We start from the raw sequence: 18,598 nt of genomic DNA on the forward strand, positions 1-18,598 counted from the left end.
GTCTCATGAAGTAGAAACAAAATATTTGTACTTTAGACATAAAGGGAATTTGCTGAGTCACTGAATTGAGTATTTATAGTACCACATAATTCATTTTCTGCTGTAATATTTATAGTACCACATAATTCATTTTCATGTGTAATTCAGCAGCTCCTCCACAAATCCCCATCAAGTCTATGACTTTTCAAAAATGTTAACAATGCTGATTAATACAAAGGAAACCGTGCTGCATAAGCAAAATTAAATAAGAATAATAATCTATAAAGTTCTCTTTAGGGACAGTAGTTTATTATCTTCACTTTTGTTACCCATAAAGACAGCAATATGTCTTTATGGGACAACGATAATATAAAGACAGCAAGTTTTGCATATTCTTTTTTCTTTTCAACTACTTTATCAGGTTGTACCTCACCAAAGGTTTCTAATTTCTATCCTAAAGCCAGAGAGTTCCTCCCCTAAATGAAAATATTAAAAGCCTACTGAAAATCAACAGAATCAAGTATGCCTTTTGACTCCCTTCCCCAGTAATGGACCAGGAGGACCCTTGAGGGGCCCCAAGGAGGCAGAGGAACTTGAAAAAAAAAAAGAAAGAAAGAAAAACCCATAGGACTAGAGTTCACTTCTTGACAAAGACAGTTCTTGCCCACTGTTGATTTGGGTCAAGATGTTTAGCACTGTGAAGGGCTATTACCTTTGCTACTATCATAACTTTAGGGTTAGTATAGGAAAAGCTGTTTAACACAGAGGAAGCTAAGCAGAAAGTATACTTATTAAGGTTTTGCTTCTACCTTCCCCAGGGGTGAAAGTTATTAAAGACTTTTGCTTCCAGCTGTAGCTGGAGTTGCAGATAGCTTGTGAGACAGAATATAATGTCAGGTAACAGGTAGTATAGGGCAGTATTTAAGAGTGTTAACCTGAGTCAACACAGTCTTGCCATTTATCCATTATAGGACCTTGACTAAGCTCTGAGGCTTCTTACGCTTCAATGTATATCCAGTGACTGATAAAGCAGAGGTTCAATTTGTATTTGAATTCATGTCCTGTATTTCGTTTAACAAATATTGTGTACTTACTATATATGCCATTCACTAAGCTGAGTGCTTTATAATTTCATGTTTAGTTATCTTCATTTCAGTCATTTGTTTAAGATCTGAGATAAGTCAAAGTTCAAATACAGATCTTTCTGACTTCCCACTATAATGTACAACAGAAATTTACAACCAGAATCTAAAAGCTAGAGGTTGTAAAGTGGGCATCCTATTAGCTACAGGTGGCTGCAGATATGTTTTGTTTTGGCTGCATAGGATTTTAAAAAATGAAACCAACCTTTAAAATGAAGAGATTTAACATAAAAATAAATTTCCTGTTTCTCTTGAAAAATTGAAAGATGTGTAACAACGTTCTTGTATTGTTAACAGCTGCTACAGCTGAGCAGTGGCTGCCCTTTAGGTAGTAATGTCTACTCTTCCTTTGGCCTGCTTGACTTATTTGCATTATTTGTTTGGACTCTCTAGGCATTTTGTACCTCTCTGATGTTGTCTCTCCCTAAACCCACTCATTAGCACTTGTCTGTTATGGTAGCTTACTAAGAGCCTCTGCTGCTACAACTTCTCAATCCTCCCCATCCTCTTCTGTATTGCTTTAAATTTCTGAAATACAATCATGTCTCTGTCCTGCTCATTGTATACTACTTAGTGATGAGAGGATAATATTAGTCTAAACTCCTTAACATGACATTTTAGACATTCTGTGACTTGATTCCAAATTATCTTTTCCATCATATTTTCCCTATCTACTGACTAAATAGATTGATGCTACCCTAAAAGGAGGTATCAAGTGATCTTCCATAAAATTTTACCCTTTTTGACATTTTAATCAGTGACCTGAATTGCAAGAAGTATGATTTTCAAATTTAAGTGTAAGGAAAAAGGAATGTCTATAATTCATTTATATTCATTTGCAGAGATGTGTACCTTATAATCCTTTTACTGTCTACACAAGTCTTTAGCAAGTACTCGCTATAGAAAAACAAAACAAAACATGGGGTCAATGCTGATTTTTAAAGGTAATACACGTGCCAATCATTAACACGTGTTTCTGTAGCATTACTGTAAGCAATCCTTAAGTATTTTTGGATCTAGAATCTCATTTTTTCACCAGATGACAAAAGATATAAATGAATTGAAGCAATGTTTACATAAGATTTGCATGCGGACAAAAGGTTCTTGGCAAAGCACTGGCACCTAAGGATAAATTACCCTACAACTGTGAGCATTTTTTGGAGTACAAATGATATTTAGCACTATTCTGGGGGCTGGATGGTAATTCTAAAATGTACTCTCACATCCAAAGTTTAAAACATTGATATAAGACCACTTAAACCGATTGTTTATAGAAGAATAAGTAAACTACTCATTGTTACACAGCATCTTGTTGCTTCTAACTATAGAGTTATGCTATACAATTTTAGTTTATTAATTTAAAATCAGTCTTTCTAGAGGATTCAAATAACACTCCTGTTGGGCTGATTTCTCATGATAACACTTTGGCATGGGGCACATCCAGATGTCAGCTGCAATGCTCTTCCCAGAAGTCATGTCAGCCTTAGTTAATTTTCTTGGATGGAAAAGAGAACAGATTTTGATCTGGTCAAGTATAGTTTATACAATTCTTCCCACCTCCCCCAATTAAACAAATGAACTTGTTTTTGTAAGGAAAATAACAAAGCAAAAATGTGTTGTTTTTCCACAGCCTTCCTTGTAATACCACAGATCTTTACAACACAGTGAGTCAAGCCATCAAAGATGCAATTGGGAAATCAATTACTTAGTAAATAGACAAGAATTCTGGTTTAATACAAATGTCTCTTTAACTTGAGAGATAGCAAAAATGCAAACAGAAGCCAGAGACTATTTCAGAAAAAGTATCCTAGGGCCTGTTGGAATAAAAGCAAATCTATTCACTATTTGTTAACTTTGAGTATTTTGAATTGTTACTTTTATCGTTATTTTATAGAAAAATTCCTATGAAATTCACAGGTATTGGGATGAAGCTAGTAAAATTTGATTATAACACTGAGGAAAAATTATGAATAATGACACAATAATTATAAATAATGATATAATATTCTGAGCCACAGAAGTTATCTATGCATAACTTCCATAGATATTTGTAATATGAAAGTAATTTAGCATGGGATCATTGATTAGCACTTCTGTATATGATGTTCTGTTTTTCTGAATACAGGGCTTGAAAATTAAATTTTCTTGTACTGATCAATAATTTCTTTAAGCTGGACTCCATTACAAAGTTAATAAAAATTACAATGTTGGTTGTCTTGGCCAATTACCTATAATAGCTCCCTATTGATCATATATGAACTTCACAACCTGGCTTCAAAGATCTACATAATGCCAATAATGATGTTAGCTAATACTTCCATTGCACCTAACTATATGCTAGCATTTGTATTTATCTACTGATGTGTAAAAATAGAGCCAAAACTTAGTGGTTTAAAAACAACCATTTAGGGCGGAAGTTGTTAGAGCACTTGTGAGACACTGGGTTCTATCCTCAGCACCAAATAAAAATAAATAAATAAATGTATTGTGTCAATCTACAATCATATATATACCAACCACCTGGTGGCAATTGTAAAGAATACAAGTTAACAATAAATGTTAGAGAGGATATGGGGAAAAGGGTACACTCACACATTATCAGTGGGACTGCAAATTGGTGGAACCTCTCTGGAAAACAGTATGGAGATTCCTCAAAAGAACAGGAATGAAAGCACCATTTGACCCAGTTATCCCTTTCCTCAGTGTGTGTGTGTGTGTGTGTGTGTGTGTGTGTATTTAAAATCAACATATTATAGTGACTCAGGCACACCAATGTTTATAGCAGCACAATTCGCAATAGCTAAGCTATAGAGCCAACCTAGGTACCCTTCCACTGATGAATGGATGAAGTAGATGAATGTAACATGACTTTCCTATGTATATATATGAATACACCACAGTGAATTGTTGAGAGCCACAGCCGAAGGGGCCCCAGCAAACTTCCAGCTGCCAGCAAACTTCCTGCTGCCGGCTGATGATTGGCTCACAGCGGCCCCAGCAACATCTAGCTGATTGGCTCCTCTGTGGTGATGTTCATTGGGCTGCTTCCCCGCCCTTCAGACTGCCAGCTGATGATTGGCTCACAGCGGCCCCAGCAACATCTAGCTGATTGGCTCCTCTGCGGTGATGCTCATTGGGCTGGTTCCCTGCCCTTTCAGACCACGGAGCTGCTCATTGGGGGACTTCTTTGGCTCCGCCCACGCAACCCAGCCAATCAGCCTCAAGAGCAGGATTGTGGGAGTGGGGGAGGCTTGTGTATTGGTGTGAGAGGCTTGTGGGAAGCTGGTGATGGCAGTTGGGCTCTGAGGGTTTTTCCTGAGGAGCTGTTTTGCTTGGCCTGAGTGGTTCTAAAAATAAAGTTAGTTTCTTTTGACAAGTGGCTCCTGAATTGTGCCCAGCCAGACTGCGGCAGTGACTCTCAATATCACCCATATCCACAAGACTGGGATCTTAATTAGAATAAGATATATTCCATGTTTGTATAAATATGTCAAAATAGACTCTACTATCATATATGACTAAAAAAGAATAAAAAAAAACCCAACCATTTGATTATCTTTCACTAGCTATATGGATTCACTGGCAAGAGTATGGGTTCTGAACTCAGACTACCTCTCAAGGTAATGATTCTGAGGATTAAATGCACTAGTATATGTAAAGAACTTAGTATACCATCCAAGTACCTGGGAAGTGCTTAAGTCAATGATAGGTGGTATTATTATTATTATTATTATTATTACATTTTTTTATAGTACAAGAAATCAAACCCAGGGCCTCATGCATGTTAGGCAAGTGCTCTACCATGGAACTATGTCCCTAGTCCTTACTATTCCATTTTATGAGTATTTTTCCCTACTTCAATTCTAGTATAGTAAATCACAAATTCTTCAAAAGCAGAGGCCATATCTTTCATGTTGAGGTTCCTCATTTTGTCTACCAAAGAGTTCTGAACACAGAGAGAAATGAATGGTTTTTATATGAATCAACAGGTGCAAAGAATGAAAACAGCCTCATTTTCATTAACCTCTTTCAGAATTCTAAATTTATTGATTTGAAAAACAAAAGGTACTAAGTTATTTTTTGAACCTTAAAATCTCCACACACACACCACCACCCATCTAGAAAGTACTGTCTTTATAACCAGTTTACACCAGTGAAGCATGTCATTAAACTATATTACATTATCAGCATTGACACAAAAGTGAAAGACAAACTCTCAGGGTTTCAAGATCCTTAAATACTTCTATTTCCAACAACTGGGGAACTTTTAAGACACTGGTATCCACGCCTTAGCCCCAAAGATTTTGGTGCCAGCTGTTGTTTGATAGGAGCTTTGAATCTGTTTGTCTTTAAAAAGCACCAGGAGTAGAGCTAAGAGTTATAGATCCAAGCCAAAGGATTAGAGTTCATATATAGACAAGTCTCTTGATTCTAGATCATCGAGAAATCCTTCTGCCCTTCAATCCTTCTGCAGCAGCATCCAGGACTCTGGGTGCACTACAGTGAGGTAAAATCGGAAAGGAATCAAGCCTTGCAGGACAACCACCTATCTTTCTGTTCAACTTTTTAGCAAGTGGGAGGCCTCCAGTGCTACCTTTGCCCTCACCTCCTACTGTCTCAGAATTAGGGAGAAGAGAGTATGTGTTTTTTTGTTAAACACACAGTCCTTTTATCTGTCTGTCTCTATCTCCTAAAAAGAAAATATACCTGGAGGGACCAATGGAGAAAATCAAATTCCATGCTACTATAGAAGAAATTAGAGTCTTGGCTTTAGTCATAACTGTATTTCTTTTCTCACTTTTTCTTGCAAAATAAATGACCAGTTGATTTTTTTTCACAATATCTTTATTTATTTTTATATGGTGCTGAGGATCGAACCCAGGCCCTTGCACATGCTAGGCGAGCGCTCTACTGCTGAGCCACAATCCCAGCCCAACCAGTTGATTTTTAATGGTACTAAACAATCCACTAAAAGATTGTTCAAATTAGCAATTTTCTTTTAACTTCTATTCCAAAGTAGAAATTTTACAAATTCACTTATCTTTTGCATGTGATTCTTTTGTGCTATATCTTTTTTTTTTAGTTATACATGAAAGTCGAATCCATTTTGATATAATTATACAAGCATGGAATATATTTAATTCTAATTAGGACCACAGTCTTGTGGATGTACAGGATGGTGGGATTCACTGTTGTATATTCATATATGTACACAGGAAAATTGTCAGATTCATTCCACCGTCTTTCCTTTTCCTATTCCTTCTGCTTTCCCTTCATTCCCCCTTGTCTAATCCACTGAACTTCTATTCTTCCTCCCCACCGTCTTATTGTGGGTTAGTTTCCACATATCAGAGAGACCATCTGACCTTTGGTTTTGGGGATTGGCTTATTTAGCATGATAGTCTCCAGATCCATCCATTTACCAGCAAATATCATAAAGTCATTCTTCTTTATGGCTGAGTAACACTCCATTGAATATATATACCACAATTTCTTTATCCATCATCTGTTGAAGGGCAACTAGGTTGGCTCCGTAACTTAGCTACTGTGAATTATGCTGCCATAAACATTGATGCGGCTGAGTAACTGTGTTCGTTGATTTTAAATCCTTTGGATATATACTGAGGAGTGGGATAGCTGGGTCAAATGAAGGTTCCATTCGTATTTTTTTTTTTTTTAGGAGTCTCCATACTGCTTTCTAGATTGGTTGCACCAATTTGTAGTCCCACCAATAATGTATGAATGTACACTTTTCCCCACATCCTCTCCAACATTTATTGTTATTCGTAGTTTTGATAATTGGCATTCTGACTAGAGTTAATGAAATCTCAGTGTATTTTTTGAAAAAATTTTTTTTGTAGTTCAGATGGACAGAATGCCTTTATTTTATTTGTTCATTTTTATGTAGTGCTGAGGATTAAACCCAGTGCCTCATGCATGACAGGCAAGTGCTCTACCACTGAGCTATAGCCCCTCAGATATTGAACATTTTTTCATGTGTTTGTTAACCATTTGTATTTCTTCTTTTGAGAAGTGTTTGTTCCGTTTCTTTGTCCATTTATTGATTTGGTTTCATTCTCTCTTTTTTTTTTTTCCTTTTGTCTACAGGTTTTTCCAAGTTTCTAATCTGTAACTTTACATTTATAAGTAAACATCTTCCTTCACATCTTATATGTGCTATTGATTTATTTAAACCTTTTTTTTAAATCACAGAGAGTAGAAGTAAAATCCTTGTTGTTTATACAACATTTAAATTCCCTATTATGGTACACAAGGTTATTCACAGTCTGGCCATAGATTATCTTTCCTTAGGCCTCCATCTTCAATAACAATTCCCATTAAGGGATTCATAGTCTTTTCTCTACCTATAATATTTATATCTCCCTATTCTTCATTCACTCTTTACCTCAGTATTATAAGACAAATGCATTTTTCATGGGCACAAATCTCACAACTTCTTTGTTGTGTTTCTCAGTTCACCAGGAATTAATATATTCTTATGGTGCTTAGATTATATCTGTTTTAGATTACTTATATTGTAATTTATTTTATTAATTATCTTCTTTGAAAGTTATCTGTATTCTTCAAGGTGAAGACCTCAACTTGTTCACCTTTGTATTCCTAATGCTTGGGACATGGTAGTAGTTTAGTGTCTATGGAACTGAATGGTACTAAATTTCTTTTGGAATAGAGGAAGAACCAGAATCACAGCAGGTTGCTTCATTTTCAGAAAAATGAACAAAATTTCCCAAACATTTGACCATCACAGGAAAGAACTACAAAAGTTCAGAAAAATATTCTAAATTAAAAATTAATAAATACCAATGTTAATAAAAACAATAAATTTAATAAAATTAAAATACTGTTATTTATTCACTAAAAAATAATTAGCATCTGTTCTGAAGTTAATAAGCAAATTACCTCATAGTTAGTCTATATTACTAGTTTCAACAGTGAATATAAACTAATCTTAAGAAAATTGTAGTTCTGAACTGATTATAATTCACAGTTTCTTAGTGGCAGAGGTTTTTCAGGAGTACTAAAAAAAAAAAAGAAAGCAGTGTTTTAAAACTTGAAAAAAAACCCAAAACACTGAGAGACACAGGAGAAGTTGTGCTGAAAGGGAGGAGGAAGATGAGGAGGAAGGAATGTTAAATTGACCTAAAGACCAAGAAGAAAATAAAGGGAGGAAATAAAAGCAAGATACTAATTCTCTTGCTATTCTAAAATTCTTCCGTGTTGGAGGCATCTGCTGTAATAAACACATTAATATCTCTTCCAAGCCAAATTTAGATTCAGATAGTATTGATGCCTGTCTTTACTCTCAGATGTTTTTCTGATACATTATTTAAAAATTAATATTCAATTAAAATTTTTTATAGTTGTAGATGGACAGAATGCTTTTATTTTACTTGTTTATTTTTATGTGGTGCTAAGGATAAAATCCAGTGCCTCCACATGCTAGGCAAGTATTCTACCACTGGGCTACAGCCCCAGCCCCAGCCCCTAATATTCAATTTTATATCAGATCTGAGACCCTTTATCATTCTCTCCTTTCTTTTGGCCAAAAACGAAATCTTTTGAGATCTATGATGGGAAATGCAATCTATCTAGGCCAAGAAGCCTGAGAAAAACAAAGTTCTTTTCTTATTTTGTAGGTTTTCAATAACCTCTGTTATCATTTGCTAATTAAATGATTAATAAAATATCTGTTTTTCATATTACTATAAGATTTTTCTTCTAGCAGCAATCATAAAACTAAGAAGGCAGGGTTATTTGAATTCCAGCAGCTAGAATTACCTACAAACTGTCATATGTATAATAGGACAAGGGTCCATATTAATGGCTAAGAGGCAAGGTCAGTATTTAAGTAACTTCTAAATCATCTGAGAAATTTAAAAAATGTATTTGGTGTCATTTTGAAAGTTAGTATGTTTTCTGTTAGAAATATGTAGAAATTGGAGACTTATAAATAATACTATGTGATGACTGTTGAAATCATCCATATTAATCATCATTTCCCATCCTTGCCCCCTCCAAACCAAAGCTTAATTGAAGCATCCTTGCTGGATATACATGTGAAAATGTCTGGGGAAATGAGAGGGTAGGAGTGATGCCAATTTAATATCTCCAGGCAAAAAAACAAAAAAAAAAATTTCTTGAAGGTATGCTGCATTTAACTGGGATTCATCTGGAGAAAGCTATTTTAGTTAAAAAAAAAAACTAACAAAAACATAAGCTTTGGGATCAGACAGAACAGTTTAGACAGTTCAGAGAAGTTTTGGCTTTGGCACTTACTAGTTATGTGGTACAGATTCTTCCTAAGCCATATTTCCTTTACCTTAAAATAGGAACAAAACTTCACTGAGGTGGGTTAGATACTAAAAAGTCAAATGTAGCATCTGGTACATGGTAAAAATTCAATAAATATTAGTTCTCATTATTATTCCTATCACTATCCTCTGGGTCTCTGTTTTCCACCATGTTCTATTAGGTAGGTAGACTTACATGGAAATAACAACAGGCTTTGATGTGAAAAAAAAAAAAAAAACAAGCAGATTTTAGTTTATTCATTGTGGGGGACAGGAGTTTGAGAAAGAATTACTGGCAGAGTTTGGTGGTGGCAGAAAGATCACTGCTTAGTTGATTTGGTGGCTCTTCATGCTTTATTTAACATTTACTTTCTGCTTTTCTGACTGATTAGGTAAGTTAGGTTTTTTTTTTTTGCATTACAATTCTTAATACACCTTTATACCATGATTTATCATATCTCTGATTGTATACAAGGTATGTTGACACCAAATTTAGGTAAGTTAGTTTTATACAAATAACTTTTGAAAGATTTTTCTATCATACCCACTGAATTTACTTACCTTGAGCTATTAATATTTTGAAATGAAAATAACATCGAGGCCTAAAAATTTTATTTGCACTTGGACTAGCCAGTGTATGCTCTTTTAGAATGTATAAGCTGAAATTAAATTGAGCAATAAAATTAAAGAACTGTAAAATCACTTAGATAGAAATGTAAAATTTATATTTATTCATACTGAGAAATCATGCTTTACATAAAATGTACCAAGAAGATTAACTATGTATTACATACTGAATTAGATATACTTTAAATAATATAGAAGGTTTAATGTTCTGGGTATGTTAATTATTATTTAAGAGTCCTAAAGAAAATACCTAACAACATGGGTGAATCTCACAACCATTATGCATAGTGAAAGAAGCCAGACACCTAAGAACATATAATGTATTATTCCATTTATATGAAATACTCCCAAAGGCAAATTTATAAAGTCAGAAAGCAGATTATGTTGCCTGGGAATGGGAAGTGACTATAAAGGGGCATGAGGAGGGTTTTTTGGGGAATGACAGAAATGTCTACAATCAGATTATGGTGGTAGTTGTACTAGTCTGTAAGTATACTAAAATCATGACATGTACACTTACAATGGGTGAATTTTATGGTATGTAAATTATACTTCATAAATCTTTTAATAAAAACAAGTCTTTCAAATGTCTGAATATTGGAAAGGAAGTTTTAACATGCTGAATGAAGTGAGAATTCTGAAGAAAAATCTATTTTTACTGAGAATTATTCCCTGAATAATGCTGTCATTCTTAAGTAAGGGTCTATTTTGATCAACAAAACTTCTTCAAAGTGCTATGTACACATGGGAGATCTTTGGAATTTGTGAAGGTTTCACTTTAGGGTGCTTGAATTTAAGGTAAATAAGGTATTTATTTTTCTTCCCAGGGTAAAAATAAACTATAATAATAGTATCAAAGGAGAATATTAGCTCTCCTGGGAGTCATTTTGAATATCAATAAACAACAGATGTGCCTCAAAAAAGTAATGGGAGGGATTTGTCATAATTTCATAGATATCAGGAAACTTCATCTATATTACCTGATGTAATGTATCCTAGTTTCGTTCTATTCCTGCCCTATTGGGTTTTATATTTTTTTTCTTCTAAAATGTAATATTTAGACATACTCTGGCTCATAATTTAACAATATTTAAAGAAAAATGACCTAAAAAAAGAGTAGCCCAATGTTATTCATTTGTAAATGATCCTTTACTGTTAATAGCTGATTAATGGATAGAGAGGCCATTGGTGCGTTTCTTGAGGGTAAGAAGCATGTTACTGAACTGTGACTCTGCATCAGGCACAGACCAAGGCTTGGCAGATCTAATAAATGTTTGCTAAATTGGAAATTAAAGAACAATGTAAAAATAAGCATGTATAAATATAAAAGATTACATTATTTTTCATGTGAAAATACTACAGTTTAAACTCTTTAAAGTTTGAACAGTTTAAAGCTATTAATAAGGTACCACTGCCAAAGAAGCCTTCATAAGAGTTAAGTTAGCATGAATTACACATAACTTACTAAAACTGAAGAAAAGTGAAAAGGAACTGTTAATTTTCAATCTAGGGGGGAAAAAAACCCTAAATCTGTGGATGGTTATTGTACTACCGATTCCTAAGGAGCTAAGATAGGTAATGTTACAAATGGAAACTCTTGGATACTTTTATACTAAGTAGAACTCTAAAAGATAAGTATCACTTTTTGTTTGGGCCAATGAAATACACTACTTTTACAAGAATAGTAAGTATGTATACACCAGAACTGCAAAAAGAAAAAAATATATACAATCATTAAAAACAATTGAGTAGGGACGGGAATGTAATTCAGTAGTAGAGTGCTTGTCTAGCATGTACAAGACCTGGGTTCGATCTCTAGCACTGCAAAACACAAAACAATAAAAACAAGTCTATGTATTATTGTGGAAGTATCTCCAGTATGTACTCCTAACTGAATAAAAAAACAAGGTGAGGGGCTACAGTTGTGACTCAGTGGTACAGCACTAGCCTAACACATGCGAGGCGCTGGGTTTGATCTTTAGCATCATGTAAAAAACTAAATAAAGGTAATGTGTCCAACTACAACTAAAATACACACACACACACACACACATTAAAAAAAAACAAGGTGAAAAAATAGTGTCAATGGTTTAATCCTTTCCTTAAAAAAAAAAGAACAGTTTTTATCTGGATATGCAATAACTTATAACTCCTTCCATTCCCCAAAGGAAACTATTTAGAGGAGATGGGTTAGTGCTAGGAAAGGGAGCTTTTGCTTTGCATTTTGTATTTTTCTATACTACCTGAATTTCCTAACCATGTATATTTAAGAAAATGTCCATCTGGTTTGTGGCACTGTGGCTATTTTGAAAACTTACAAGCCAATAAACTGGAAAATCTAGAAGATATTGATAAATTCCTAAACACATATGACCTACCCAAATTGAATCATGAGAATATAGAAAACCCAAACATACCAATATCAAGCAATAATAAAATAATATGAAGCAGTAATAAAATGCCTTCCCACAAATAAAAGCCCAGGACCAGATGGATTCTTGGCTGAGTTCTACCAGAACTTTAAATAACTAACACCAACTTTCCTCAAATTATCCCATGAAACAGAAAGGTAAGGAACAGTCAAATTCATTCAATATCAGTATAATTCTGATAACAAAACCAGATAAAGACATGCCAAGGAAAGAAAACTACAGACCAATGTCCTTGTTGAGCATAGCTAAAAAAAATTCTTAATAAAATAGTAGCAAACAGCATTTAAAAACACATTAAGAAGAATGTACACCATAACCAAGTTGGATTCATTTTAGGGATACAAGGTTGGTTCCATATATGTAAATCAATAGATGTAATTCATCACAAGGACAAAAATAAAGGACAAAAATCACATGATCATCTCAACAGATGCAGAAAAAGCCTTTGACAAAATTCAGCACCCAGTCATGTTAAAAACACTGGAGAAACTACAGATAGAAGAAACTTACCTCAATACCACAAAGGCTATAGATGACAAACTCAAAGCCATATACTGAATGGAGAAAAACTGAAAGCATTTCCTCTCAACTAGTTTGATTTTTTTAAAAAAATAATTTGCTGTAATTAAAAAAGAGTATCAAGTTTTCTGGTAGAATGTTTTGGATCTTCTAGATATAGAATTATATCATAAGCAAATAGTGATAGTTTGAGTTCTTCTTAACCTATTTGTATCCCTTTAGTTTCTTCGTTTTGTCTAATTGCCCTGATTAGAGTTTTAAGGATGATGTTGAATAGAAGTGGTGAAAGAGGGCATCCCTGTCTTGTTCCAGTTTTTAGTGGGATTGCTTTCAATTTTTTTTTAGTGGGATTGCTTTCAATTTTTTCAATTCATTTAGAATGATGCTGGCCTTGGGTTTAACATATATAGCTGTTACAATGTTGAGGTATGTTCCTAGTTTTTCTAGTGTTTTGAACATGAAGGTGTGCTGTATTTTGTCAAATGCTTTTTCTTCATCTATTAAGATGATCATATGATTCTTGTTTTTAAGACTATTAATATGATGAATTACATTTATTGATTTCTGTATGTTGAACCAACCCCCTGCAGCCCTGGGATGAATCCCACTTGATCATGGTGCACTATGTTTTTAATATGTTTTTGTATGCGATTTGCCAGAATTTTATTGAGAATTTTTGCATCTATGTTCATCAGGGATATTGGTCTGAAGTTTTCTTTCTTTGATGTGTCTTTGTCTGGTTTTAGTCTAAAAGTGATATTAGCCTCATAGAATGAGTTTGGAAGGGTTTCCTCCTTTTCTATTTCATGGAATACTTTGAGGAGTATTGGTGTTAATTCTTTTTTGAAAGTCTTGTAGAACTCAGCTGAGAATCCATCTGGTCCTGGGCTTTTCTTGGTTGGTAGGCTTTTGATGGCATTTTCTATTTCATTACTTGAAATTGATTTGTTCAAATCATGGGTGATCTCCTCATTCAGTTTGGGTAGGTCATATGTCTCTAGAAATTTGTTGATGTCTTTGATATTTTCTGTTTTTTAAAGTATAAATTTTCAAAATAGTTTCTAATTATCTTCTGTATTTCAGACATATCTGTTGTGATATTTCCTTCTTCAACTTATAGCAGGATACAAAATCAATACCCATAAATCAAACACATTCCTATATATCAGTGGTGAATTCACTGAAAGAGAAATTAGGAAACTACTCCATTCACAATAGCTGCAAATAAATAAATAAATAAAATACCTGGGAATCAATCAAACAAAAGAGGTGAAAGACCTCTATAATGAAAACTACAGAACACTAAAGGAAGTAATTGAAGAAAACCTCAGAAGATGAAACCATCTCCCATGCTCTTGGATAGGCAGAATTAATACTGTCAAAATGGCCATACTACCAAAAACATTATACAGATTTAATGCAATTCCTATTAAAATCCCAATGACATTCTTCATAGAAATAGAAAAAGCAATCATGAAATTTATTTGAAAAAATAAGAGATCCAGAATAGCTAAAGCAATCATTAGCAAGGAAAGTGAAGCAATAGACATCATAATACCAGACCTTAAACTATACTACAGAGCTATAATAACAAAAACAGCATGATATTGGTATCAAAATAGACTTGTAGACCAATTATACAGAATAGAGAACACATGAGACAAACCCACATAAATACAGTTATCTCATAATAGACAAGGGTGCCAAAAACATTCACTGGAGAAAAGATAGCCTATTCAACAAATGGTGCTGGCACAACTGGAAATCCATATGTAGCAAACCTCTATCTCTCAACCGCACAAAAATCAACTCAAAGTGGATCAAAGACTTAGGCACTAGAACAGAGATCCTGCATCTAATAGGAGAAAAAATAGGCTCAAATCTTTACCACATCAGCTTAGGATCCAACTTCTTTAATAAGACTCTTAAAACTCAAGAAGTAAAATCAAGAATCAATAAATGGAATGGATTCGAATTAAAAAGCTTCTTCTCAGCAAAGGAAACAATAATGTGAGGAGAGAGCCTACAGATTGGGAGAAAATCTTTACCACATGCACCTCTGATAAAGCATTTATCTCTAGGATATATAAAGAACTTAAAACTTAACACCAAAAAAACCCCCACAAATAACCCAATCAATAAACGGGCTAAGGAACTAAACAGACACTTCACAAAGAACAAGTACAAGTGATCAACAAATATATGAGTAAGTGTTCAACATCTCTAGCAATTAGAGAAATGCAAATGAAAACTACTCTTAAGGTTTCATCTCATTCCTATCAGAATGGCAATCATGAAGAATACAGGCAACAATAAATGTCGGCGAGGATGTGGTGAAAAAAGTACACTCATACATTGCTGGTGGGACTGCAAATTGGTGCAGCCAATATGGAAAGCAGTATGGAGATTCCTCAGAAAACTGGGAATGGAACCACCATTTGACCCAGCTATCCCACTCCTTGATTTATACCCAAAGGACTTAAAATCAGCATATACAATGATACAGCCACATCATTGTTCATAGCAGCTCAATTCACAATAGCTAGACTATGGAACCAACCTAGGTGTCCCTCAATAGATGAATGGATAAAGAAAATGTGGTATATATACTCAATGGAATATTACTCAGCTTCAAAAAAGAGTGAAATTATGGCATTTGCCAGTAAATGGTTGGAGTTACATGAAGATGCTAATTCAAAATAAGGCCGGGGGCATTAGGGAAGAATAGCATTACCTTAGATTAGGTAGAGGGAAGTGATGGGAGGAAAGGAGAGGGGATGTGGGGATAAAGATAGTAGAATGAAACAAACATTATTACTGTATGTATATACGTGACTACATGACCAATATAATTCTGCAAGATGTACACTCAAAAAAATAAAATTATATCCCATCTATGTATGATATATCCAATTGCATAAATGCATTCTACTGTCATGTATAACTAATTAAAACAAATAAAAAATTTAAAAAGAGTACAATACAAGTTCCTAAGGCCATGTTGATGTTTTATTTATGTTGCTGTCCATGATATTGCCCAGCATAGTAACTTTATATGTCCAGATGCTCAATAAACTTTTATTGCATTGAAAAAAAATGAGTATGTTACTAAAATATTTTAAAAGTAAGAAACAACTGAGACCATTCTCTGAAGTAATGCTGTGCAAGTCCCAAGAGTTTATACTGGCTAGACAGTTATGAGGATGGCTCATCTGCAATTTGTGGCCAGATTAATGCAATTTATATCTACTTCCTGAATTAAAAAATCCACTACGGGGCTGGGATTATGACTCAGCATTAGAGCGCTTGCCTAGCACATGCAAGGCCCTGGTTTGATCCTCAGCACCACATAAAAATAAATACATAAATAAATAAAGATATTGTGTCCAACTACAGTGAAAAAATAAATATAAAAAAATCCACATTGCACAAGAAATAATTTTCTGTAAGATATATATTTAGAAAATATTTAAAAATCAGTGTGATTTGCCTTCCCTAACTCTTCTGAACCAATTATCAATGTACTCTTTGTTCCAAAGCCATCCCTCTTTTCTATTCTTTCTGATCTTAGAACTGGGCCTTATAAACATTTCCTTTGTCACTGGGCATGATATTAAGCTTTGTCAGTAAAAAGCACACAGAGACACTGCAGTAGAAACTGACTTCTCTTCCTGGTTCTGGTGTGCTTTTTCCTTTTTATTCCTGTGGCATCACCTATTAGTGGTATGTGGGACACCTACAGGTGTTTGCTACTGAAGAAGTTTTAGTACTATCCTAACTGGTGGCATTCTATTTAATTTCACTAGTACCCTAGTAGGTGGTTTCCCAGTATGTCTTGTGGCAGGCAGTTTTCTGCTTGCCAGTCTTGCTCTGTGGTACCTCAGTGAATGTCTAAGCCATCATTGGCCACAGTAATACCTTTCCAAAAAGATCTGTGAATCAGCTCAGAGGTGAGGAGGCCCTTTCCAAGTTTATTTCTCTCTTAGGTACTCTTCTGGAGCTCTAGAGATAGTAGCTGCTCCCCAAATTCGATTCCTATATTCTTTAGATTCTCTTTATCTTTTAGTAATTAATCATTACTACTTAATAGCTCCTTATATTAAAAGCTATCTGCTTGAATTACTGTTAAGTTTCTGGCTGTCCATTGGGCCTTGACTGATTTACCTGAAAACCAAACCAAAAAACTAAGACAAAAACAATCATATCTGTAAACCCACCTCTAGAACATAGCACAGTATTATTAAGTTTGATAATACTGGAAAACAGCATGGCATTTGGCCAAACTTGTTAACTTACTGCCTTATAAAGCTGACTCTGCATATGGATCAACAGTGAGTCACTCTGTTGCCACAGATTTAATATTTCCTATTACACATTTCAGAAGGATGTATTAAATGCATGGTTCAGAATGTGCTTATTTAGTTCTTTATAGGATGTGACAATAAAGAGAACTTGCTGGGTATGTTTGCTGTAAGAGCTAATATATTTGTGTTAAAGTTAAAATGACAGAATTTTAAAAATCACTTTAGACAGTCCAGAAAATTCTCAGAAGGTTGACAGAAATTGCCAACTACATTAAACTCTAATTATGTCATTCATTCATTCATTCATTTAATAACTATTTACTGTGTAGCATTAGGATATAGTGGCAAAGACAAGAGACAATATCCTAGTCTCATGGAATTTACTTTCTGTGGTCAAGGGAAAAACTTGTAAACAAATAAATATATAATACAATTTCAGGTGTTATAAGGAAAAAGAAAACAGGGTAAAATGGGTGCAGGTGTTGCATTAGGAGACGATTTAGTGTTCCATGTAACTTTTCCTATACATAGCATGCAATAAATGTTATAATAAATATAACCATGGTTATGTCTTAGGTATACTAAGAGGACAGGATTTATTTAGTTCCGTGAGGAATCAAACTGGATACACTCATACAAATCATAACAAGTTTTTATATAAACCAATGAGACTTACCCTATAGAAAGCACTGGTCAAAGGGAGTAATGCTGCTGCAATGTTATATTCTTCTAAACTTGAACAATCCTTAAAAAGAAACAAAGACAAATGAAAATTATGGGATATTCACCAGAAATCACAAATATATGGAAACCAAAATAGAGGGATATACTATTTAAAGTTCTGTGAGGTTTTTACTTTTATTCCAAATTGTCACTAAGGCATAGTAGCTAAGTTGGAGGAGGGGTAGGAAACTCTCCCTGAAGTATATTCTTTTAGAAAAATGTAGTAGAAATACATTTGAGGAGGACATCATTTTATATACTATTGGTGAACAGCTACCTTCATTTATTATAATGACAGTTAAAGTTTGTATAATTTATAAACAAAAAATTTAGAGGGTTTTTAAAATAGCAGATTTACCTACTGCATTTCATTGAGTCTAAGATTTTTCATCTCAGATTTTATCATCTCTGAGATTGGAATGCATTTTATAACAGACTGAAAGTATTTCTTCTTCTTAGTGTTATATAAAAAGGGTATCTTGTTATTATTGAGCAGGCAAGAAATATCACTGAATCTAAAACCCATTGGGTAAAATTTTGGGGAATGGTATAGACAGAAA

General features: G+C 34.1%; 1 protein-coding gene across 6 annotated transcripts in view; it reads right to left on the reverse strand.

Annotated features, from left to right (window-relative positions):
- SBF2 (SET binding factor 2) overlaps positions 1–18,598 on the reverse strand; it is a 438,265-nt gene that overhangs the window by 113,813 nt on the left and 305,854 nt on the right. For all 6 annotated transcript variants that reach the window (XM_081280887.1, XM_081280893.1, XM_081280888.1 and 3 more), the window contains exon 17: positions 17,992–18,060. In XM_081280887.1, coding sequence (XP_081137013.1) covers positions 17,992–18,060 — 69 coding nt within the window. The remainder of the gene's footprint in view (positions 1–17,991; positions 18,061–18,598) is intronic.

Source organism: Spermophilus citellus (genome assembly GCF_964194105.1).
Source record: "Spermophilus citellus genome assembly, chromosome: 2".
Lineage (NCBI taxonomy): Eukaryota > Metazoa > Chordata > Mammalia > Rodentia > Sciuridae > Spermophilus > Spermophilus citellus.